At 40.6% G+C, this 25,889-nt stretch overlaps 1 protein-coding gene and 1 long non-coding RNA gene across 2 annotated transcripts in view; both read right to left on the minus strand.

Annotated features, from left to right (window-relative positions):
- The window catches only part of LOC107645849 (benzyl alcohol O-benzoyltransferase), a gene marked incomplete at its 5' end in the record, with an annotated part of 31,077 nt that continues 5,717 nt past the window's right edge, over nucleotides 530-25,889 (minus strand). Inside the window, one exon of the mRNA XM_016349975.2 lies at nucleotides 530-1,555. Within this exon, the coding sequence (XP_016205461.2) occupies nucleotides 602-1,555 (954 nt within the window). The remainder of the gene's footprint in view (nucleotides 1,556-25,889) is intronic.
- Nucleotides 2,599-4,288, minus strand: LOC107645850. Its single transcript, XR_001621594.2, has 2 exons — nucleotides 3,769-4,288; nucleotides 2,599-3,181 (listed from the first exon to the last, which is right to left on the minus strand). It is a non-coding gene; the product is annotated as an uncharacterized LOC107645850 (long non-coding RNA).

Raw genomic sequence — 25,889 nt, forward strand, 5'->3', positions numbered from 1 at the left:
CAGTACGTCCCAAAGTATACGGGTTTATCCCTAAGCAAATTTCTAATAATGAGGATGATCATCTGCACATATAATTTTGTCTAAAGATATATATTGCAGATTTTTTTTTTTTCTTAAAAAGTATCAAACCAAGAAAAAAATTATAAGAATGACTATCGTAATCAACTTATAAATGTAATGAACGTTGAATTTGTCGCAGTAATCACAAAATAGTACATAGTCATATTTAAGTATGACTTATTTTTGACACACATCAATGCATGAGAGTGCTGCTTATTAAAGGAAGAAACACAACGGAACACTATCAAAATGCTGCATTACATACATTTCCCTCGTATATAAGTAAGGACCAAGCTTCTTAATTAATATACATATATAATAGAAGTTGACGGCATTTATTATTTTATAATAATTAGGAGCAGACCTAGATAAAATATTAGAGAGATAAAAAATATTTACACAATAAAATAAAACTAAAATAAAATTTTAAGAGTGGACTAAACTAAAATTTATATATAATTTACATGTAAAAAATTAAAATTAGGAATCATTACCCATTTTCCTTGTACCTGGCTCCGCCCCTGTTTATAATGTTCACAAGCTACAAGGTAGACCTCATAAACATAGGAGTTTCATCACTCTTTGTAGGCTGATTATTATTAAAGTCTCCACCAAGCAAATCACCCAACTCTTTCTCAAATCTCTCCATAGCGTTGGAAGGCAAGTAAATTGGAAATAATACACCTTCTTCTCCTTTTTCATTCTCATAATCCATAAAATAGGTTGCTCCATGAAAAGCCGGCCCAGCTCCACCTTGAGACACACCAGCATATAATGCTTTGCCCCATCCAAAATCCGCTTCTCTTAACCCAAAACGTGTCAAGTTTGACACGATACAAGATCCTACGGTTGTAAATAAGGGTCGTCCTTTTGTAACCATTAGATCTGCCACTGAACGCACGTACTCTTCTGTCACCTCAGCTTTTACTTTCTTTATTAACTCTACGGCATAACCAAACGGATTTTCACAAAGCTTCCTTACACTGGCAACTGCTGCCGGATAAACAAAAGCGTTTCCGTAATAACCAAGGGGTATAATAGGGTTAAACCTAGCGCGTGCATTCACGATGCACATCATGCGAACATCATCTTCTGACGCAAGTTGCAATGCTTTTGTACGGCAACGCCATAAGCATGCAGTTATAAGCTCAAATCGAGTGCATTGGCCAAGGTGACGTGGAACCAAACGACGAAGGGAAGCTATTTCAGTTGGTCCAAAGAAGAAGGAGCGTTGAACCATACCGTTCTCGTAAGAAATGATGGTCCCTTCTTTGGTATTTGGAACTTGCTCATATTCGCGATGGTTGCATGTGATTTGTGGTGGGTTTCTTGCAAGTAGGAGCTCCCTTTGCCATACAGGCAGAATGGAAGGTTGATGAGCACCTTGAGCCATTTCGGTTAAAGCACTCACAAATTGTACTAGACCAGTTGCATCCACCATCGTGTGATTCACGCGTATGGCAAAAACGAAACCGCCGCACTTAAAGCGTGTCACCTGTCAAAAACAAAACAAATTGTTCGACTGACTTAATTGGCAGTAATTTGTATTTACTGATCCTGCCGGCAAATGGGTAGTAAAACACAAGTGTTCTCGAGAGTGCATCTCTTATAACCCTAACTGGGTCTTTTCCTTCCATAGATGGCTTGTGCTGATAAATATGAAAGAGTGGAATTTGGAAACGCAACCCTTCTTGATCATCTATGTCAGATAATAGTTTAACTTCGTGGGGAGTGGGCGTAGCCGGAGCCACCAGCTCCGGTTGGCGCCTTTGGACTGTAAAGACTAAAGAGGGAGACGATGATAGTGAAGTCATGGTATTGCCAGAGAAGTTAAGAAAACGAAGACGATTAATCTGCTATAAATTTGAGTTATATTTTTTGCTCTTAGTCAATAATTATTATACTTGTATCGCGTAGAATTCAAATTTTCAATATTTGTTTAAACGAATGAACGAATTGACAATTCGACCAATCTAAGATGGTTAAATTGACTCGAATACAAAAAAATAAAAAAAATTAAGAGTATATTTAATTTGTATTTTTTTATTTTGTTTTTATTTTAGTATTTTTTTATTTTAAAAATTTTATAAAGTTAGGAGGTATTTATTTTTTATTTTTTTCCATAAAAGTCGAAAAACAATAAAAATGTTTGGCAAATTATTAATGTGCACGTTCAATATTATTATACTAGCTGCTAGCACATTTCAAATGTTTTTCTGTTAGGCCAACACTCCAGAGTCCAGGCCACAACATTCTTGTGCAAAATATATCAATGCCATCGCCATATGAAATGTTTTGATTGGGCTAGACGGCTAGTGGTCACAACCCACAAAGAAAGGTACACACCACACAAGTCATTTCTCGATGCCTAAGAGTTGATTAGCGGTCCATCTTATTTTCAGTAGATTTTCTGTATGTTCATCGGTTAGTTATTAAGTGGTCCAAAATACAATTAAAATGTGGTGTGAAGTCTAATACAATTTTGTCCACTTATTTTCTGGAACTGGTCGGGGTTAAATTAGCTACATAGCTGCATGCTTGCATGTGAAGCGAACGTGGCATTATTCACCGAATCACCGTCCATTTTGGATACATAATATAATAATGTTAATTACTAGAAATGCAGTAAATTGTCTACTACTATCTTAACTTGAAGAAGTCTGAAACTATGTTTTATATGACCTAATTTTACTATGCCAAGTGACAAGTGACAAGCATCGGTGAAGCTTTGTTGAGACGATAGGGCTGTGGTTCCCTCCAAAACTTTTGTAGGTAATTCTATATGATCATACACTACAAAAAAAAAAAGGCCTATGGTCACGGTAAAGGGTGATCATAGATTTATGGTTATGGTTTTGGACTTATAGTCACGGTTTTTTACCGTGGCCTATTTTGACGTGGCTATAAGTTTATGATTATGATTTTTTTTATCTATGATCATGATTTTTATGGTCACAGTTACAATTTTCAAATTTTGACACTTTAGGCCACAGTTTCTAACCGTGACCATATGTTAATCTATGGTCACGGCAAAAACCTAGATATGTACCTAGAGGGCAAACTTGACGGATCTTGAGCAATCTGCTTATGCAATGGAAGTGAAAAGCATGGTTGCAAACTCCTGCATAAGATATCAGCCAAATCAAGCAACAATTTCAGTAATCCTGAACGGCCAAGCCAGACAATGACAACAAGAGAAGAACATGAAACTAGAGAAAGGGTCAGTGAATGTCCTTTATAATCCTGACTAAAGTACAACATATATCCAATTTCTCAAACAGAAACAAACCAAATGTTCTATCTACCTCTAGAAGAAATTACCTATGCACTATGTCCTATGCTAAACAAAAAGAATTAGGAACCATGACATTATTAAGTATCAATTAGTTAAGCAATCAAAAACATTCTAGTAATGACAAAATCTTTACGGAGCAAAAATTATGGCTCTATAAATACATACTTTGACACAACAAATTAAATCATGATCTATTATTTCCCTTGCTTTAAATGAAAAATATTGGCTTCATATGGTTTAAGTTAAAAGAATAGCTACAAGCACAGAACAACATATCCCAAATAGCATAAGTTAGACCTTAGGGTTTGGAGTTGATAAAAAAGCCCCTAAAATTTCAGCCAACAATACTAACTCAGACACCTTATTTGACACTAAGTTCTAACCAATAATAAGCTTCACAGTGGCATGAATACCTTAGGAGCTTGGCGATGGTGGGGTTTCTGCCTTCGGCGATGGTGGGGGATGTGAGGAAGGAAAACAGCGCTGTGAACAGAAACTGAGTTGAGCTCAGCGATGGTAGGGTTTCTACTTTCGACGAAGGTCGGGGTGGAAAAAACTGAAACAGCGCAATAAAGAGAGACTGAATTGAGCTCGGCGATGGTGCGGTCTCTACCTTCGATGATGGTTGGGGGTGTGGGGAACAGAAACGGTGCAGTGAAGAGAGACTGAGTTGAGCTCGGCGATGTTGGGGGCTGGGAGGAAGGAAAACGGCGATGGTGGAAACTAGGAGGAAGGGAAACGCCGCAATGAGGCGAGGCTGAGTTGAGCTCGGCGATGGTGGGGGCTAGGAGGAAGGGAAATGGCGCAGTGAAGAGAGGAAGGGAAATGGCGCAGGAAGGAGGTAGAAGAAGAAGAAGCTCGAAACGGCTAGGGTTCTTTTTTTTTTCCCTAAGTTACAAGGGAATAATCGGGATTTTGGGAGGGAGGGGGAAACGATTGCGTTTGGGGGGGATAATTAAAAAATTAAAAAAAAATTAAAAAATAAAAAAACCATGACCATAGACCACCTTAGACTACCCCTAATAACTGTGATCATAGATATTCTATGGTCACCCTTTTTTAAAAAATCATGACTATAGGCTCTTTTAGGTCACCTCCCAAAACTGTGACCATAGATACCTTTAGATCACTCTCTAAAACTGTGACCATAGATCCTTTTAGGTCACCCTTTCAAAAAACCGTGACCATAGACCCTTTTTGGTCACTGTAAAAAATCGTGACCATAGATGCTTTTAGGCCACTCCCCAAAACTGTGACCATAGACCACTTTAGGTCACCCCACAAAACTGTGACCATAGACCCCTTTAGATCACTTTTTTTTGAAAAACCGTGACCATAGACCCTTTTTGGTCACTATAAAAAACCGTGACCATAGACCATTTTATGTCACTCCTAAACCCGTGACCATAGACCCTTTTAGGCCACCCCCAAAACTGTAACCATAGACCACTTTAGGTCACCCCCCAAAACCGTGACGATAGACCACTTTAGGTCATCCCCCAAAACCGTGACCATAGACCCTTTTAGGTCACTCTTTTTTGAAAAATCGTGACCATAGACCCCTTTAGGTCACCCCAAAATCATGACCGTAGACTCTTTTAGGCCATCCTTTTTTAGAAAACCGTGACCATAGCTTTTTTTTTTGTCACGGTAAAAAATCGTGACCATAGAGGGTCTATGGTCACGATTTTTTGCCGTGACCAAAAAATCGTGGCCATAAACCCAAAATGTTGTAGGATCAAAAGAAAATAAATTAGTTTAATTAGTTAAAATGATATATTTTTAATTTATATACTTAAATTTAATATCCATTTTCACTATTTTTTAAAATTTTTTTGCATGCATGTATTTAAATTAATNAATGAAAATAATATAAATTAGTCTTAAAATTTTTAAAAAATAAATATTATCGAAAATAAAATTAATCTTTTAAAATGTTACAAAATAATTTATAAATCGTAAGTCGTAGCCGTCTTTGCATAATTTAAATAAAAAATTAATTTTTTGAAAAGAAAAATCAATTTTTAGATTAAAAAAGATTTTTTTAATAAAAGTAGATTTTTATGAGCAAAATTTTTTTCTCATGTAAAATGATACGAATATGGTGTCGTCTATATGATGTCTTAGGCATAGCTATATGGCTACTAGTAAGGCAAAACTAGACAATATTGAGTACTCCTAGACAATATTGGGCAGAAGGCTAATTTTTTTATTTTTTATTTAGTAAAAAATAGGACAATTTATTAATATAAATAAAATGCATTTGATATTTATCAGAATGCACAAAATGAAAATTGGATACCAAAATGTATTTTTTGTCTATTTTATGTAAACTGTGACAGGGGTCCTGCGGTTTACACATTACACGTAATTCACTATAGGGGTGTCGCGGATTACGTGCAGGAAGAACTGTTCATAAACCGCGACAGGGGTGTCGCGGTTTACGTGTTGGCCTGATTTGTGCATAAACTTCGATAGGGGTGTAGCGGTTTATGCATTACTATAAATACGCTTGAGGGGTCTCGTGGATTACATTTGTGCAGTGAAAAAAAAATCCTAGAGAGAGAAGTGTTGGGTTCTAGAGAGAGGAATAGAGAGAGTTGTGGTTGATTTGAGTTGAGATAGGAGCCGGGACCATGGCAGAGACATGCAGTCTATACAGGCTCAACGGCGTTGCGCACGTCGCTGGGAGCATACACGAAGAGGTTAGCATCATAATTTAAAAATAATGTATTTTGTATAATGTTGTTAGTTAAATTATTAATTTAATTAGTTTTCGTAATTTTCGTTATTTTGGTTATTTTTTAAGTTAGTTATTGTCAGTTAATGTATCATAATGTAGATTTAAATTATTATTTTAATTAGTTTTCGTGATTTTCGTTATTTTGGTTATCTTTAATTTAGTTATGGTTAGTTAATGTATCCTAATGTAGATTTAAATTATTATTTTAATTTTTTTTGTAATTTTTGTTATTTTGGTTATTTTTAATTTAGTTATTGTAATCGAATAATGTAATATTTAAAAAAGCAGTGTATGTTAGCAGCCTAAACTTTAAAATTACTGCTGAATCTTTTATATGTTTGGTTTATTCTGTGACATTCTCCAGCCGACTAGGTGTATATATAGTGTCCAGAGGCAGCAGAATATGCCTCTGCATGACAGGATCATACTATATCTGGAGAGGGCCGGTTTGTACCACCTGGCGAGGCTGAACGCTCGGTGGTTCTGGTTGGACGAGCCCTTGGTTAGTACTTTCATTAAGCGGTAGCGTCCTGAGACGCATACCTTTCATATGTCGTTTGGAGAGTGCACTATCACGTTGCAGGATGTTGCATACCAGTTGGGCCTGCCCGTGGATGGTCTACATGTATCCGGGTGCCTTACTGATTTTGAGAAGTTTATGGAAGAAGACAGGCCGGCTGGGAGTGGTTTGAGGAGCTGTTTGGCGAGCTGCCACCACAGAATAAGGTGAAGCATTTTACAGTCCACTTCACTTGGTTTCATGAGAGGTTCAGGGTGCTGCCAGCTGGTGCTACGGAGGATACCGTACGCATATATGCCCCGGATTACATTATGATGCTGCTTTTCACTCAGTTGTTCGGTGACAAGAGTGAAAATCGGGTTCATATACGGTGGTTGCCCTTTGTGGCGAGGCTTCATGATATGGGCAGTTATAGCTGGGGGTCGACAGTGTTGGCCTGATTATATCGGTGCATGTGTCGGGTGGCCAACAGAAACGTGACGAACCTGGCAGGCCCCCTGCAGCTACTGCAGTCATGGATTTTCTGGCAGTTTTTCAGCCTACGGCCGCGCGGTTTCGACACATAGTCGTTCCCATTGGCATCTAGGTAAACATATTTGTATAGTTGTGGTTGACACTGTAAGTTTTTTTTTTTTAATTATGGTTATACCTGTTGACTATACATAACGTCTTTTATGTTTAGGTGGACCACATATGCATCGATACCAGCCACAGATGTCTAATGATGAGAGGACTTTTGCGTGGTCTAGAAATTTGCGGATAAATCCTCGTTGCAAGTATAGTTTCTAAACCTTCAAAAGTCCTTTCACACAAACGTTTTGGTTGTCACAAGTAACAAACCCCTTTAAAATTGATAACCGAGTATTTAAACTTCGGGTCGTCTTCTCAAGGAATTGCAGGGAGGTATGTTCTTATTATTGGTTATGAGTTTGTAAATTGGGGGTTTTGAAAGTAAGGAAGCAGTATGTTGAACAAAAAAAATAGTAATAATAAAATAAACTCTTGGCAAGGTATTATGACTGAAAGTCCTATCCTTATCAATTGTGATGAGAATTGGATTTTAATCCCACTTTGTTAACCTCTAACTATGAAGGTAGATCAAGTAGATTAATTAACTTAATCCTCAGGTCCTAGTCAATTTCTATGGAAAGACTAGAGTTATTGGAGCAACTCCCAATTTCAACCACTGTTTTAATTGACAGCTCAAGCGTTACCAATCACTTAACCAAAGGAAAAAGGAATAAAATATCTAAATTAAATTGAAAGCACTTATAAATAAAGCAAAGTAAAATTAAATCTGAAAATACCTCGAATTGCATTAATAATAGAAGATCAATCTAAACATAAAGAGTTTATAAATTAAATTGAGAAAAGAAATAAAAAAGAACATTGAACCTGGGATTGAGAGTCACTCCTAAAACTAAGAGAGGTCCTAAATCCTAAGAGAGAGGAGAGAACCTCTCTCTCTAAAAACTACATCTACTCCTAAAATTGTGAATGTGAAAGCTTTTTTTTATGAATGGATGCATTCCTCCACTTTATAGCTTCTAATCTGTGTTTTCTAGGCCGAGAATTGGGTCAGAAACAGCCCAGAATTCGCTGGAGAAGAATTCAAACATGCTGAATTTTCGTCACTGCGACGCGGCCGCATGGAGCACGCGATCGCGTCACCTAGCGTCAGAGCAACTATGGAATATTATATATCAAATCGAAGCCCCAGATGTTAGCTTTCCAACGCAACTGAAACCGCGTAGTTTGGACCTCTGTAGCTAAAGTTATAGCTATTTGAGTGCGAAGAGGTCAGGCTGGACAGCTTAGCAATTTCTCCAACTTCTTGTATTCCTTCCACTTTTGCACGCTTCCTTTCCATTCTCTGAGCCGTTCCTGCCCTGTAATCTCTGAAATCACTTAACACACATATCAAGGCATCTAATGGTAATAATAGAGGATTAATAATAAGCAAATATAAGATCAAAGAAGCATGTTTTCAATCATAGCACAAAACCAGGAAGGAAAATGTAAAACATGCAAACAGTATGAATAAGTGGGTAAAGAGTTGATAAAAACCACTCAATTGAGTACAAGATAAACCATAAAATAGTGGTTTATCAACCTCCCCACACTTAAACAATAGCATGTCCTCATGCTAAGCTCAAGAGAAGCTATAAAGAAATGAAGAGGAATGGTAGAATGTATGAAATGCAACCTATGTATATGAATGCAACTACATGCTAAGATGTTTCTACCTACTTGGTTAAAAATAAACAAATCTTTCAAGAACAAATATGAATTGGATTTCACTAATTCAAATCATAAAAATGAAGCATAAATAGACTTGCAAGAAGAAAATAGCTTATGAAAGCAGGGAACAAGGAATTGAGCATCGAACCCTTACTGGTAGTGTATACACTCTAATCACTCAGGTGTTTAAGGTTCGATCTCTCAATTCTCTACTAACCTTGCTTTCTAAGGCTTGCTCTTCATCTAACAATCAACACAAATTTAATGCACAGATACACATATCAAGAGGTCTTTTAAGGGTTGTAATGGGATTAGGGTCAAGGTAGGATTGTATTTGGCCAAGTGGACTAAAATCTGAATCCTTAATTAACTTAAACTTTCCACCTAACTTAAACAATTCATGTAATCATAATACAAAACCTAACTGTCCATTAACCATGTTTTTCACATATGCATTCAAATTTCAAGTACAGTACGTATGCATTGCTTTCAACACTTAACTTTGGGGCATTTTGTCCCCTTTTATTTATTTGCTCTTTTTTTTTCATTTTTTTATATTATATATTTTTTCTTTTATTTTATTTTTTTTCAATGCATATGATTAAATTATTGAATGCATGAACATATCCTAAACATTTCTTTCACATTTTCAGAAAATTCTAACATACTCAATTTTCAAACCAAATATTTTCAATCCCACTTTTCCCCACACTTAATTCATGAGCACTCTCACTAGGCTAAGCTAACCAAGGATTCAAATTAAGGACATTATTATTTTTCTGCTTAGAGTTAGTGATGAGCTAAAGTAAAGAACAAAGGGGTAAAATAGGCTCAAAGTTGGTTTGCAATGAAAAATGAAAGGTAAGGCCATATGGGTATGTAAGCTCCATGAAACAAAGGCCTCAATCATATAAGTACATGTATACATCAAACCATGGAAATATAGAATTAAGCAAGACAAAGATCACAATTTTAGAGAGAAAAATACACACTAAAATAAAATTTTTGGTTGATAAAATGCAACCAATTCAAATAGGCTCAAAAATCTCACAGGTTTTGTGTGTTCGAGTTCTAAACCATGTTCCAGTATAATATCTCTTCAAACAAGTGTAACATTAAATTTTATTCAAATTAGTGAAATTCTCTAAAAGGTTTCTTGAAAAAGAAAATATTACTTTAACCAAGTGGTAAAATATGCACAAAAATCAAACAAACATGCAAATGTAACAACTAACTACAAAGAAAATTTAAACATTGGTGTTGAGACAAGAAAGTACTAACCCATGGAGATCGGTATCGACATCCCCACACTTAAAGATTGCACCGTCCTTGGTGCATGCTGAGATGTACAGGTGGACGGGTCTTCTCCAACTGATGCTTTTCTCCAAGGATTGTGCTGATGGACTTGTTTGTCTCTCCATGTAAACGTCTTCCGGTTCCCTTCCGGGTGGCCATCCTGAAAGAAAAAGGGAAGAAAAGTGTTCATACCCTGGGTCGAGATAACCGACCTGGGATGACTGGAGATAAAGCGACCGACCTCTTCAGGTCTGACTATCCGACCTCTTCTCAAAGAGCTCAGCCAAATCGACAAAAGAGCCCAGTAAAGGGCCCAAATGAAGGAACACGATCCAAATCCTAAGGCGGCCTAAAAGCCTATAGAGATAAAGGCGGTTCCGCTAAAGATACGCTGACCTCAACACAAAGATAAAGATAAGATAAGATGACCAACTTATCTTATCCAAAGGTCACATCTCACCATTATAAATACACTGGAGCACCCAGGTATAACTCATACTCTGATTCTACATAAAAAAAACCTGCTTAATACCCTTGCTAACTTAAGCATCGGAGTCCCTTGCAGGTACCCCCCACCCTTCGGTGACAGAGAATCGGCAGCACGTTCAGCCCAGCAAGTCGGACACACCAGCTCCGGCCGCTATTCACCAGCCGGACACATCGGTTCCGACCAGCGAAGAAGATCTCATTCGAGAACGACTTACAGTTTCAGGTAACCCCCGGAACATTAGCGCCGTTGCCGGGGACCCAGAAGTCATCCCATCACCATGGCAGACAACCATGACAACGACCACGATTCAAGCCTTGAAGATCGAACACCACACAAAAACGCGGATGTCATGCTACAAGACACTCCGGAGACCAGCAAAGACAAAGATTTTCCAAATTCAGGAGCCATAGAAGCACTCTTAAATCACCTAAAACAACTAGAAAAAGAAACCCAGCAACATCGAGAAATCGGAAGGGATCTACAAAGAGAGATGCGGCGACGTCGGGAGTTGGAAGAAAAACTGCAGCAATTGGAAGCCGATCTCAAATCAAAAGCCCCTCGCGCTAATCTCGAAGAAAATTCACACAAAGAGCAAGACCCCTTCACTAGGGAAATTATGAAAACCAAAATTCCGAAAGACTTCAAACTCCCGGATATGGCTCTATATGACGGCACCACGGATCCTAACCACCATCTCAGTAACTTCAGAAGCAGAATGTATCTTACTAACACCCCAGACGCTGTTCGCTGTAAAGCCTTCCCAACAACTCTGACAAAGACAGCTATGCGGTGGTTCGATGACTTAGCTAAGAAATTCTTAGCCAGATTTTCCATTCAAAAGGATAAAGCTAAGCACGCCCCCAGTTTATTAGGAATCAAACAAGGAGATCGGGAGAGCCTTCGCAACTACATGGAAAGATTCAACAAAACATGCATGGACATACATAGTTTACCCACGGAAGCCGCAATCATGGGACTCATTAACGGCCTACGAAAGGGACCTTTCAGCCAATCTATATAAAAAAAGTACACGACTACCCTCGACGAAGTTCAGGAGAGAGCAGAAAAATATATCAATATGGAAGAAAACGCTTGTCTAGGAGAGTCCTCGAAATCGGGAGCTTCCTACCGTGACAGAGACAAAGAATCCAAAAGGAAAGACGACAGACAAGGAGAGAAAATTAAGAAGTACCATAACTATACTCCTCTTAGGGCATCACTGGTCGAAATATATAAAGAAGTCTGCCACACGGGAAAAATTCCCCCAGCTCGGCCACTTAAAGGCAAAAAGGGAGGAGGAAACCGAAAAGAGTATTGTGAATATCATCGGGTCCGAGGACACTCCACTAAGAATGCTTCGATTTAAAAAACATCATAGAAAAATTGGTAAGGGAAGGAAAACTATATCGATTCCTGGCCACCCGAGATGACGAGCAAAGGAAGAGACGAAGGGATGATGATACCGAACGAACAGAACGATCACCTCGGACGCCAGAAAGACACGTCCATATGATACATGGCGGTTTCGCAGCAGGAGGAATCTCCAAATCCTCTCGTAAGAGATACCTCAAAGAGATATACCATGTCGAAGGAGAGGAAGGAGCACTCAACATCCCAGCGATAACATTTACTAAGGAGGATGCAACCGGTATCATTACCGGACACGACGATCCCATGGTTATCACCATCATCTTGGCAAACGCCAACCTGCACCGGACATTAATAGACCAAGGGAGTTCTGCCGACATCTTATTCAAAACAGCCTTCGATAAGCTCGGCTTAGAAGAAAAAGAACTTAAAGCATATCCAAACAGTTTGTTCGGGTTAGGAGACACTCCGGTTCGACCACTAGGATACATACCACTGCATACAACCTTTGGAAAAGGAGACTAATCAAGAACTCTCAAAATAGACTACATCGTAGTTGACGTAAGCTCAGCCTACAACGCTCTCATAGGTCGGACCACGCTCAACCAACTCGGTGCAATAGTCTCGACCTCACACATGTGCATGAAATTCCCAACTCCAAAAGGAATAGCCACAATAAAAGCAGACCAGAGGATGGCGTGTTGCTGTTACAACGAGAGCCTCAACCTCAGGGGCAAAGGAGAAGAGTTTCACACAATCGAGCTGGGCGGAGTTCAACGACGAGAGGAGTTCCGTCCCCAACCAGAGGGCGAGATAGAAAAAATTCAGATCGGAGACACCTCGGAAAAAACAACTAATATCGGCACAATCCTCAAAGGAGATCTAAAAGAACTGCTAATACAATTTTTGCGAGATAATGCCGACCTGTTTGCATGGAAAGCCGCAAACATGCCAGGTATAGACCCTAAGCTAATGTGTCACAAGTTGGCAGTTTATCCAGGATCTCAACCAGTACAACAGAGACGAAGAAAGCTCGGGCCAGAGCGATCCCAGGCTGTGGAAGAGCAAGTGCAGGCACTATTGGAAGCTGGATTTATAAGAGAAGTCAAATACCCACTATGGCTAGCCAACGTTGTCTTGGTGAAGAAATCAAACGGGAAGTGGCGAATGTGCACCGATTATACAGATATCAACAAAGCTTGCCCAAAAGATCCATACCCACTCCCGAGTATCGACGCCCTGGTAGACGCTTCCTCTGGGTATAAATATCTCTCGTTTATGGATGCGTATTCGGGATACAACCAAATCCCCATGTACCCACCGGACCAGGAAAAGACTTCGTTCTTAACGCCAAAGGCAAACTACTCCTACATTGTAATGCCTTTCGGCCTTAAGAATGCAGGAGCCACTTATCAAAGATTGATGAATAAAGTCTTCTCGGAGCACATCGGGAAAATCATGGAAGTTTATGTAGACGACATGCTAATTAAAACGAAAAGCGAACAGACACTGTTGACCGACCTAGCCCAAGTGTTCGACACCATCAGGAAGCATGGTATGCGACTCAATCCATCTAAATGCACCTTCGCGGTAGAAGCAGGAAAATTCTTAGGATTCATACTCACACAACGGGGAATTGAAGCAAATCCAGATAAATGCCAGGCCATATTGAACATGAAGAGCCCAACCTGCGTGAAAGAAGTACAGCAACTCAACGGGAGGTTGGCCGCCCTATCCCGATTCTTAGTAGGAGCTGCAATAAAATCTCTCCCCTTCTATGCAACTTTAAGAAAAGGAAAACAGTTTGAATGGACGACAGAATGCGAACAAGCGTTCCAAGACTTTAAGAAGTTCTTAGGATAGCCACCTATCCTATCCCAACCTCAAGAAGGAGAACCACTCATACTATATCTTGCAGTAGGAGAAAAGGCAGTAGCATCAGCATTGGTCCGAGAAAGCGAAAACGGGCAACAACTCATCTACTTCATTAGCAAAGCACTACAGGGATCCGAGCTGAACTATCAGAAAATAGAAAAATTTTCCTACACTCTCGTCTTAACATCTCGGCGACTCCGCCCCTACTTCCAGGCCCACACCATCAAAGTTCGAACTAATCATCCCTTAAAAGGAATACTACAGAAAACGGATTTAGCTGGCAGAATTCTACAATGGGCAGTCGAGCTGTCAGAATTCGACCTCCAATATGAAGCTCGGACCGCCATCAAATCAAAATACCTAGCCGATTTTATCGCCGAGTTCACAGATGCCCTAGAGGCCCCCATAGAGTGGAATCTGTATGTGGATGGATCTTCAAACAAAACAGGAAGTGGCGCAGGAGTGATAATAGAAAGCAACTAGGGAGCCCAAGTTGAGCTTTCCTTCAAGTTCGGATTCCCGGCTTCAAATAACCAGGCGGAATACGAAGCGTTGCTAGCTGGCCTGAAACTGGCTGAAGAAGTGGGAGCATGAAAACTCAACATCTATAGTGATTCGCAAGTGGTCACATCACAGATAGCAGGGAGCTACCAAGTCAAAGATCCCATCATGAAAAGATACCTAGATAAAACCAAGCAACAGCTCGAACAATTCGGGAAATACAAGATCTGCCACATACCCCGCGAGCAAAATGCTCGAGCTGACGCACTCTCAAAGCTGGCCAGCACCAAACCAGGAGGCAATAATAGAAGCCTCATCCAGGAAATGCTACAGAACCCATCAATCTCGGAAACAGAAAAAGTCCTAACCATAATAGGCCAGGACCAAGACTGGATGATCCCCATAATCAACTACCTCAAGTCAGGAATGCTCCCCACAGAAGAAAAGGAAGAAAAGAAGCTAAAAAGGGAAGCACAATACTACACCATTATAAACAACATCCTGTACAAAAGAGGGATATCGGTGCCATTACTAAAGTGCGTGCCGACCTCCCACACCAGGGAAGTGCTAGAAGAGGTACACAGCGGCATCTGCGACAATCATCTCGGAGCGAGGGCTCTTGCCAAAAAGATACTCCGGGCAGGGTTTTACTGGCCAACTCTACAGAAAGAATCTACAGAGTTCGTAAAGACATGTCCACCATGTCAGAAGCATGCCAACTTCCACATTGCTCCACCAGAAGAACTCATCAGTGTGACCGCACCTTGGCCTTTTGCGAAGTGGGGACTCGACCTTCTCGGCCCCTTTCCCCAGGGATCGGGGCAAGTTAAATTCCTCATAGTAGGGGTAGATTACTTCACAAAGTGGATCGAGGCAGAACCCTTAGCCAACGCCACTGCCCAAAGAAGTCGGAAGTTTTTATACAGAAACATTGTCACAAGATTTGGGGTTCCATATTCAATAACCACAGACAATGGCACCCAATTCACATATGCCGGCTTCAGAAAACTAGTATCCGACTTGAATATAAAGCACCAGTTTACCTCTGTCGAACATCCTCAAGCCAACGGACAGGCCGAAGCCGCCAATAAAGTCATATTAGCAGGGTTAAAACGAAGACTACAAGATGCAAAGGGAGCTTGGGCAGAGGAGTTTTCACAAGTCCTCTGGGCGTATCGAACGACGCCACATTCTACCACAAAGGAATCCCCATTTCGGTTAACATACAGAACGGAGGCAATGATTCCAGTAGAAATTGAGGAAGGATCGCACAGGGCAGTCCATTATAATAAAGGAGCAAACCCCCAACTTCAGAGGGAAGAACTCGACCTACTACCTGAGATCCAGAAAAGAGCTCGGATCAGGGAAGAAGCGCTAAAATGTCGAATGGCTTCCAGATATAACCAAAGGGTAGTACCAAGGAGTTTTGCTGAGAATGATCTCATCTTAATCCGAAACGACATAGGAACAACTCGACCCAGAGAGGAAAAGCTGGTAGCCAATTGGAAAGGACCATACCGGGTCACAGAAGTACTCGGGAAGGGCTACTACAGAATATCCGAACTCGACGGACGGGAGCTTCCAAGGTCATGGCATGCCTGCAACCTAAGAAGGTACTACAGTTAGAAAGGGTAAAGGATCTCACCAGGGATGCGCTCTTTTTCCTGAAAAAGTTTTTTAATGAGGCACCATGTCGAGACTCAGACCATACCCAACTTAAGAGGATGAGAAAAATCCCACATGTATATATTTGCATTTTTCTTTGAATAAAATATTATCTAGGTATTCTACAAGATTTCAAGACGCATTATTCTGAAGCATTCATCGTCCGATTATAAAGCTACAGGTCGGCAAAAAGTGAAAAATAATTTCACTGCACGACCACGATAAAGACAAATCGTCCGATAAAGGTGAAAACGCGATTCACCCAAAGGACGAGCTCGATATGCCAACCACTTTCTACAAATAGGAAAAAATGAACACAGAATAATGTAAGAAGTTATCGAAAGCAATCTAAAAAAAAGAACCTAACGAGGTCTTACGGATAGCTAATATAATAACTTAAAGAGACTGGCCGACATCAAAAAGTCGGACCAAGTCAACCCAAGTTATCAGCGAATCCCTGGAAAGAGGTCTGGCCAACCTTATTAAAGAGGAATTGCTATAACTTAGAAGAGATCGACCTAACAAAGTCGGTCCCCTACAAAAACAAGTTATAAAAGTAATCCCTGAAAGAGACCTGACAAAGGTCCAAGAAAGAGGATTACAAAATAACTTAGAAGAGATCGACCTAACGAAGTCGGTCCCCTACAAAAACAAGTTATAAAAGTAATCCCTGAAAGAGACCTGACAAAGGTCCAAGAAAGAGGATTACAAAATAACTTAGAAGAGATTGACCTAATGAAGTCGGTCCCCTACAAAAACAAGTTATAAAAATAATCCCTGAAAGAGACCTAACAAAGGTCCAAGAAAGAGGATTACAAAATAACTCAGAAGAGATCGACCTGACGAAGTCGGTTTCCTACAAAAATACAAGTCAAAAAAGGACGGGATGCGAAGATGCCAAAAAACAAAGGATGCCCAGCCAAAAAACTTTTTTATAAAGTTATAAAGGCCTCGAAGGGCCACTCACACTTACTACCCAAAAGGCAGCAAGCTACTTGTCTGTTTCTAAAAGTAATAAAAGTTGCTAGGAAAGCAACTAAGAAGAGTCAACATCTAAATAAAGAGTTCAAAAGGCCAAAAAATCGGGCCATCTACACAAAAGTCATAAAAAGTTTCCACAAAACGCCCACAAGCCGGGCCAACTACAAATCAACAGGCATCAGAAGTTTTCTCGGCACCATCAGGAGCTTTCTTCGCGGCATCAAGACCAGGGAAAGGAGGGCGAGCGTGAATCGGCACCGCATCAACAGTCCCATCCTCCCGATTCAGGATCTGGCAATCCAAGTCAGGCACAGCAGGAGGAGCGGAAGAAGTCGGCGCTTTGGTGGAAGACACGAGGGGAGGAACAACTTCATCATCATCACCCTCATCATCAGGGACAATCTTGCCATCTCGAACAACATTATCCAAACTGAAAAGGGTGAGATCGGCCTCAGGAGCAATGATCCGGACTTGTTCTTTCAAGTTCTCGTAAGCAGCAGTTACGCTACCAACGAGATGACCCTGGAGGTCGGCATAATCCTCCCGGGCGTTGTCCAGCTCTTCCCTCAAGCGCCTCCCCTCCCTATAGGATATCACATAGCTTTCCTTGTGCATCATGGCTGCATCCTCAGCCAACCTCAAGGAAGTAGCCAGCGACTCAGAGCTCGCCTTCTCATTCTCGAGGTCCTTCTCCAACTTGGCCACCTTCACCTCGAGCTCCTCCTTCAACCCCTTCATCCGGTCGAACTCCCGTTTCGCCTCCTCCATAAATGCCTTAGTAGCATGAAGAGGAAGGTTCTGGGCAGTTCAATGAATCGCAGCCGCCATATAGGCTATCCTCACATGATTCTGAGCCATAAACTCCAAATGATGAAGAATGGACACATCATCCATGGGAATGGTACCATATGGCCCAATCTGTTGATCTATAAATTCAATAGCGTTGAAGTCAGGAGCATTGAGATCAAAGGGCTCGGAAGTCTTTTGCTTTTTACTTGGAGGAACAGTGGGTGGAACAGCAGAAGAAGAAGGAGGATCTACCAAACGGACCCGAGGTATCGGGATCGCCTTCTTCACCCCGGGAGAGCTCGGCACGGCCGGCTTCTCACGAGACTGAGAAGACCCCTCCCCAGCAGCCCTGGTCGCAACATTCCTGGCAGCAGTTGCCCTCTGCGCCCTTTTAAAAGCCTTCATGGACTCACTGTTCTTCATTGCCTCTGCAAATAAAATAGAAGTCAAGCTACAAATCCAACAATTCGAAAATATAGCTACAAGTATCATAAAACAGACAGCAAAGGGAAACACAGAGATACCCAGTTCAGATTGAAGAAGGGAAGGATTGGTGAGAAGTTTCTTAGTATCGAGATGGGGAGGCTGACCCCAGCGCTCCTCTAAAACAGCCACAAAAGCCTGCTCGGCCTCATCCAACATGTCCCAGGAATACCTGGAGACCCTGACATCTTTCTGCCACTCTAAGGGAAAGGCAGACTCATCGTTTTCATCTAAGAAAAAGGGGCGAGATCCTTTAACAGCTCGGACTTTGAAAAAATAATTTTTAAAATCCCGGAACGATTCGTCAAACATAGAAAAGACTTTCTTTCATTGGGCAGAACGGAAGGAGACCCAAGCTGACTTCTTTTTCACCACACCAGGCTTGGTCAAGACGAACAAGTAGAAAAATAAGGATTGGAAAGCAGGAATACCAAAACCATCACACAACAATTGGAAAATTTTAATAAAACCCCAGGAGTTGGGGTAAAGTTGAGAAGGGGCAACATTACAAGACCATAACAAGTCGATCTCGAATTGAGAAAAAGGAAGGGTGATACCCAGCTGACTAAAGAAATAGTCATAAGCATAAAAGAAAGGGCGATCATCGACAACCCGAGTAGAAAAACAGACTCGCTCGTCAGAAGAAGGAAGAACAAGCTCATAGTTCTTCTCGTCACCAGAATTGCTACAAACACTGTGAAACTGCCTAAGCTGAGTGCAGAATTCGCCATCAACAAGTGAAACACACATGAGGACCATGGAGTCCACCCAATAAGCCATTCCCGCAGGAACCTGGGAGGGCATCTCAACAACGTTGTTTCGGGAAGACATGAGGTCAACTAAAGATCCTACAAAAGAAAAGAAGAGCGGATTACTCAAAAACATCCCAGACCTGGGAAAAAACATCTCGGCTGGCAGATAAACAAAAGGGAAAACCCCAAAGCCTCAAAGATAAAAGCCTTGGGGCATCCCTTGGAGGCAATAAAAAGGCAAAGGTTTTTAAAGTTACCTCTACAACCTACATCCCGGCGCTCATCAAAATAAAAACTGAAAAAGAGGGCAAAGGAAGCGAAAAGGAAAAAGGTCCACCCTTCTACACTTTATCAGGAAAGCATTACTCTTCTACCAGCGCTACTGTTACGGTCTATCAGAACACCAAAAAAGGCGCAAACTTTTTCGAAATCAAGGCAAAGATCATCAGCAAAAAACAAACACCAACATGCCAAACAAGAAATCGTCAAAAGATGCAACCTTTTTTACAGTCATTATTCCAAAAAACTTCAAATACAAAGGCAAAGCATCAAGTAATAAGAAAGGCGAAAAGATTCAGGCAAAAGGACGAAGAAAACTTCAGAGCCCGCATTACGACAGTAACTAGGCACAGCAAAAACAAAAGATCCAAACTTTCTCAAAACGAAATCACAACTTCATCATAAAACCAAAGTAACGAAGGAAGAATAAAAATTCGAATGGCACTAACCTGGAGAAGAAAAAGCTTCAAGGGAAGGAGGAGACGTAGAAATGAAAGCCACCCAGAAAAAAGCCAAGCGACGCTGTAAGCACAAGAAAGTGGAGGCGTGAGCGAAAGACAGAGAGCAAGATGAGAGAAACAGAAAAACGAGAAGTAAATGGAGAAGTTACGCAAGAAGAAATAAAGAAAAGAAACCGTTTTTGATCGCGAAATTCAAAAAGCAAAGAGAGAATGAAGGGCAAAATTAATACCAATTAAATGCGGATATTAAAACCGCTTGCATTCCCAAAAAAAGCGCTAATACAAAAGCGCGCGCTTTTAGAGGAAAATGTTCTACATTCAAAAAGACTCTACGAAGAAAGGAATTGACAAAATGCTTGAATTCGACTTCAAGAAGGACCGAAGTCAAGGACTCGACCTCAAAGAAGACCGAGCTCAAGCAGGGGCACTGTTCATACCTTGGGTCGAGATAACCGACCTGGGATGACTGGAGATAAAGCGACCGACCTCTTCAGGTCTGACTATCTGACCTCTTCTCAAAGAGCTCGGCCAAATCGACAAAAGAGCCCAGTAAAGGGCCCAAATGAAGGAACACGATCCAAATCCTAAGGCGGCCTAAAAGCCTATAGAGATAAAGGCGGTTCCGCTAAAGATACGCTGACCTCAACACAAAGATAAAGATAAGATAAGATAACCAACTTATCTTATCCAAAGGTCACATCTCACCATTATAAATACACTGGAGCACCCATGTATAACTCATACTCTGATTCTACATAAAAAATCTGCTTAATACCCTTGCTAACTTAAGCATCGGAGTCCCTTGCAGGTACCCCCCACCCTTCGGTGACAGAGAATCGGCAGCACGTTCAGCCCAGCAAGTCGGACACACCAGCTCCGGCCGCTATTCACCAGCCGGACACATCGGTTCCGACCAGCGAAGAAGATCTCATTCGAGAACGACTTACAGTTTCAGGTAACCCCCGGAACAAAAAGTAACCCAAAAATAAAGATAGAAAATAAATGAAGTATGGGTGGGTTAATGCCAAAATGATAAGGGTCTCATTTACATGGAAGCTTCAACATGTAAGTGAGAAAACAAAAGAAGCCATGGCATACCAGTGGTGCAAGATTTGAAACATAGGGGAGGAGAGTGTGGGTAATGAAAGACAGTATAAGCTCATGTCAATGCAAAAAGAAATACAAATATCATAAAAGAATAGCATTGATTTAAATAATATTACCCAAGAGTGTAAACAAGTCACTAAACACCAAATAATACCAGAAAAGTTGCAACAGTTAAATAAGAAAATCAACACCAAAGGAAAAATAATAAATGTAGAAAAGAAAAGAAAAATATGCACTAAATTAAAATGCAATGAATGAAATATACAAATAAATTAAGTAAAATAAAATAAAAGATAAGAAAAATGAGAAGGGAAAGAAGGGAAGAAGAAGTAAGTAAGAAAGGAGGGAGGAAAAATTAGGATTGGGGGAGAAAAGATAAGATATTTGGCAAATTAGGATAAGCTATGCGGCGCAAGTGACGCAGTCGCGTGGGGCACGCGGTCGCGTGGCTTGCGCTTAAACTGATTGACCCGGTCACGTCGGTCACGCAGTCGCGTGACCCGTTTTATGCTACTGGCGCGAGGGCAGCCTCGCTCTCGCACAACTCTTTGTTCAAAAATCATTAATTGCCAAATATTGGGTGACGCGATCGCATGGGGCATGCGATCGCGTGAGTGGCCACTTAGTAGGATGTGACGCGGCCGCGTGGGGCACGCGGTCGCGTGAGATGGACTGCGCGTCCAGCGCTAGTCTAGCACCACTCTAGCACAACTTTCGACTGTGCACCATTATTACGTCGAAATCCTAGTCACGCGGCTGCGTGGGGCACGCGGTCGCATGGGAGGCCATTATTCACATATGACGCGGTCGCGTGGGTCGATTTGTGCCACTGGCACGCCTCCAGCCACACTCCAGCGTGACTCTCTGTTCGTTTTTATTTTCTCCCCTCTCCTTGCGACGCGGACGCGTCGCGTGGTATTTTTTTTTATGCAATATGCAGATGCAAATGCAGTGCTGATATGGATGTTATGAATAATTTCAGGTTCAATAAAAATAGAATAAAATAAAATAAAAAAACAAATAAAACGAAATAAAATTAAAATTGAGAAAGGAATGATTATACCATGGTGGGTTGTCTCCCACCTAGCACTTTTAGTTAAAGTCCTTAAGTTGGACATTTGGTGAGCTCCCTGTTATGGTGGCTTGTGTTTGAACTCATCCAGGAATCTCCACCAATGTTTGTATCTCCAGTAACCTCTGGGGTCCCAAACTAAGCATGTAAAGCCCTTAAGAAGCTTCAAACAGATTCTTAGGCTCCCGGGGTAATAAGTGTCAGAGCAGATTCCAGGATCCCAAATCTTGCTTTTACACCCATCTTTGTTGGGATCTGTATTTTTCCAACTGGGTGATAAGTAATTTGAATTCTCACTGCAGCTACCAAACAGCTTTCTAGACCCATTCAGTTGAGCTTTACACCAACCTTTGCATTCAAACTTAAAGCTTCCAACCATGATGAACCTCGTAGGACAATTCTTACCACTGGCCATCTTCCTCTTACTCTTAATGTTACAAAGAGCTCTAAGTTGACCATCCATCTCCAGTAGCCCATATTCAAGTAGAATTAGGAAGCTAAGGGATATGAATTTTACCCACTTGAATGTTGTGAAGGATGATGGCAACTTAGGGGGAGGTATTTTTAATGAAATTGCAAGCTCCACTCCCTTTTGCTTTTCTCTGATAATTACCACCTCTCTGCAAGCTTCTTCAATTTCAACCTCTTTCTCTTGGTAGCTTTCTTCCAATTCAATCTTCTCTTCATTGCTTTCCAAGGGCATGGGAGGTTGTGCTTCTTCTTCTTGAATCTCCATCTCTTGGTCAACCTCTTCCAAGTATTCAACTGTGATATGCCTTGGAGGTTGTACACCCTCCTCAGCATCAATTTCAAACGTCTTGGAAGGGGGTTCTATGACTGGACTTTCCCATGGAGGTTCTGCATCTCCTAAGTCTTCAACCACTTCTTCTTCTTCAATAATTCCGGCTTCCTCTACTTGTTCCAGTACAAAGTCATGCTCTGTACTGTTCACTGGAGTTTCTAGTATCTCTTTCATGCTACGTTCTTCATTAGATTGTCCACATGAAGCCATGGAGGTTCCTTGAGTGTCCGAATGTCGGGAAGCTAATTGATTTATCGCTTGCCCCAATTGATGAAGGGTTGCCTGGAATCGATCCACTGTTTCCTTGAAATGATCCTTTGTCTCTTGATGCACTCGGCTTTCATAAATATGATCATAGTGCTCTTGGATTGATGGATATGGAGATGGTGAATATTGAAGTGGTGGTTCTTGTGAGTAATTGGGTTGGAATTGGGGTGGTTCTATATATGGTTCATATGGCTCATAAGGTGGTTGGTATGGTGGTTGAGGGTTAGGGTCATATGGAGGTGAATGGCAGAAAGGAGCTTGTGAGTTTGGTGGTCCAAAGTTATGTTGAGGAGGGGGTTCATAGGCGTATGGTGGTGGTTGTTGATAATTAAAAGAGCGCTCACCATAGCCATTGCCTTGATATGCATCACAGAATGGTTGTTGATAGTCCATTGGAGGTGGTTGTTGCCATGAGGGTTGATTAAATCCTTGTGGCTCCTCCCATCTTTGATTCTTCCAATCTTGATTCCTGTTCTCATTATAGTTTCCATTCCTAACAACAACATTGGAATCAAACTTGAAGCGAGAGGGGTGAGAACTCATAGTTAGTTAATAAAAATTTAAAAACAAAAATAAAAGCAAATTTGAAATTCAAATTTTTGAATTTGAAAATTAAAATTTGAATTTTTTTTAAATTTGAATTTTAAATTTTGAAAATTGAATTTTTAAAATTGAAAATTAAAAATTGATTTTTTTTAAATATTTACAATAACCAATAATAAGGCACACGTTTGCAATTCCCCGGCAACGGCGCCATTTTGATGAGAGGACTTTTGCGTGGTCTAGAAATTTGCGGATAAATCCTCGTTGCAAGTATAGTTTCTAAACCTTCAAAAGTCCTTTCACACAAACGTTTTGGTTGTCACAAGTAACAAACCCCTTTAAAATTGATAACCGAGTATTTAAACCTCGGGTCGTCTTCTCAAGGAATTGCAGGGAGGTATGTTCTTATTATTGGTTATGAGTTTGTAAATTGGGGGTTTTAAAAGTAAGGAAGCAGTATGTTGAACAAAAAAAATAGTAATAATAAAATAAACTCTTGGCAAGGTATTATGACTGAAAGTCCTATCCTTATCAATTGTGATGAGAATTGGATTTTAATCCCACTTTGTTAACCTCTAACTATGAAGGTAGATCAAGTAGATTAATTAGCTTAATCCTCAGGTCCTAGTCCATTCCTATGGAAAGACTAGAGTTATTGGAGCAACTCCCAATTTCAACCACTGTTTTAATTGACAGCTCAAGCGTTACCAATCACTTAACCAAAGCCAAAAGAAAGAAAATATCTAAATTAAATTGAAAGCACTTATAAATAAAGCAAAGCAAAATTAAATCTGAAAACACCTCGAATTGCATTAATAATAGAAGATCAATCTAAACATAAAGAGTTCATAAATTAAATTGAGAAAAAAAATAAAAAAGAACATTGAACCTGGGATTGAGAGTCACTCCTAAAACTAAGAGAGGTCCAAAATCCTAAATCCTAAGAGAGATGAGAGAACCTCTCTCTCTCTAAAAACTACATCTACTCCTAAAATTGTGAATGTGAAAGCTTTTTTTTATGAATGGATGCATTCCTCCACTTTATAGCTTCTAATCTGTGTTTTCTAGGTCGAGAACTGGGTCAGAAACAGCCCAGAATTCGCTGGAGAAGAATTCAAACATGCTAAATTTTCGTCACTGCGACGCGGTCGCGTCACCTAGCATCAGAGAAACTATGGCATATTATATATCAAATCGAAGCCCCGGGCGTTAGCTTTCCAACGCAACTGGAACCGCATCGTTTGGACCTCTATAGCTAAAGTTATAGCTATTTGAGTGCAAAGAGGTCAGGTTGGATAACTTAGCAATTTCTCCAACTTCTTGTATTTCTTCCACTTTTGCACGCTTCCTTTCCATCCTCTGAGCCGTTCCTGCCCTGTAATCTCTGAAATCACTTAACACACATATCAAGGCATCTAATGGTAATAAGAGAGGATTAATAATAAGCAAATATAAGATCAAAGAAGCATGTTTTCAATCATAGCACAAAACCAGGAAGGAAAATGTAAAACATGCAAATAGTATGAATAAGTGGGTAAAGAGTTGATAAAAACTACTCAATTGAGTACAAGATAAACCATAAAATAGTGGTTTATCATCTAACCCTCATGGGTTCCAACCCTAGCCACCTATAGACCTGAATGAACCTGCTGGCAGTCCATATGACACTTGGTTGGGCATGGAAGGGACGCCTGCATCTGCATATGGGACAGGATCGCATATCGAGCCTCCAGCACAGTAGTGCCAGAGGCCCACCAGAGTGAGACGGGCTGCTCGATGTGGGACAGGGTCGCATCTCCTAGGCGCATTTGGGCATGACTCTGCCGACGAGGATGAGGATAGGCAGGGGTCGTAGCTTATTATTTTATGTTTCCATTTATGATACCCATGTATGTCTGATTTTTCATGTACTTTTGTATTATATGTGTTTGTACGTACTTTATTTATATTGAATTAGGTGTATGTAATGTATGGTTTTCGTTAACCCCACACCTTATTTACCATGTACTTTTTGTTAACCTCACACTATGTTTATTTTCTCTATTAAATATTTATAGTAATGCATAAACCGTTACACTCCTATCGCAGTTTATGCACAAATCAGGCTAATACGTAAACCGCGACACCCCTGTTGCGGTTTATGAACAGTTCTTCCTGCACGTAATCCGCGACACCTCTATGGCGGATTATGTGTAATGTGTAAACTGTGAGACCCCTATCGCAGTTTACATAGAATAGGCAAAAAATACATTTTGGTATCCGTTTTTCATTTTGTGTATTCTGGTAAATATAGGTTGCA

Source organism: Arachis ipaensis, chromosome B06 (assembly GCF_000816755.2).
Source record: "Arachis ipaensis cultivar K30076 chromosome B06, Araip1.1, whole genome shotgun sequence".
Classification (NCBI taxonomy): Eukaryota; Viridiplantae; Streptophyta; class Magnoliopsida; order Fabales; family Fabaceae; genus Arachis; species Arachis ipaensis.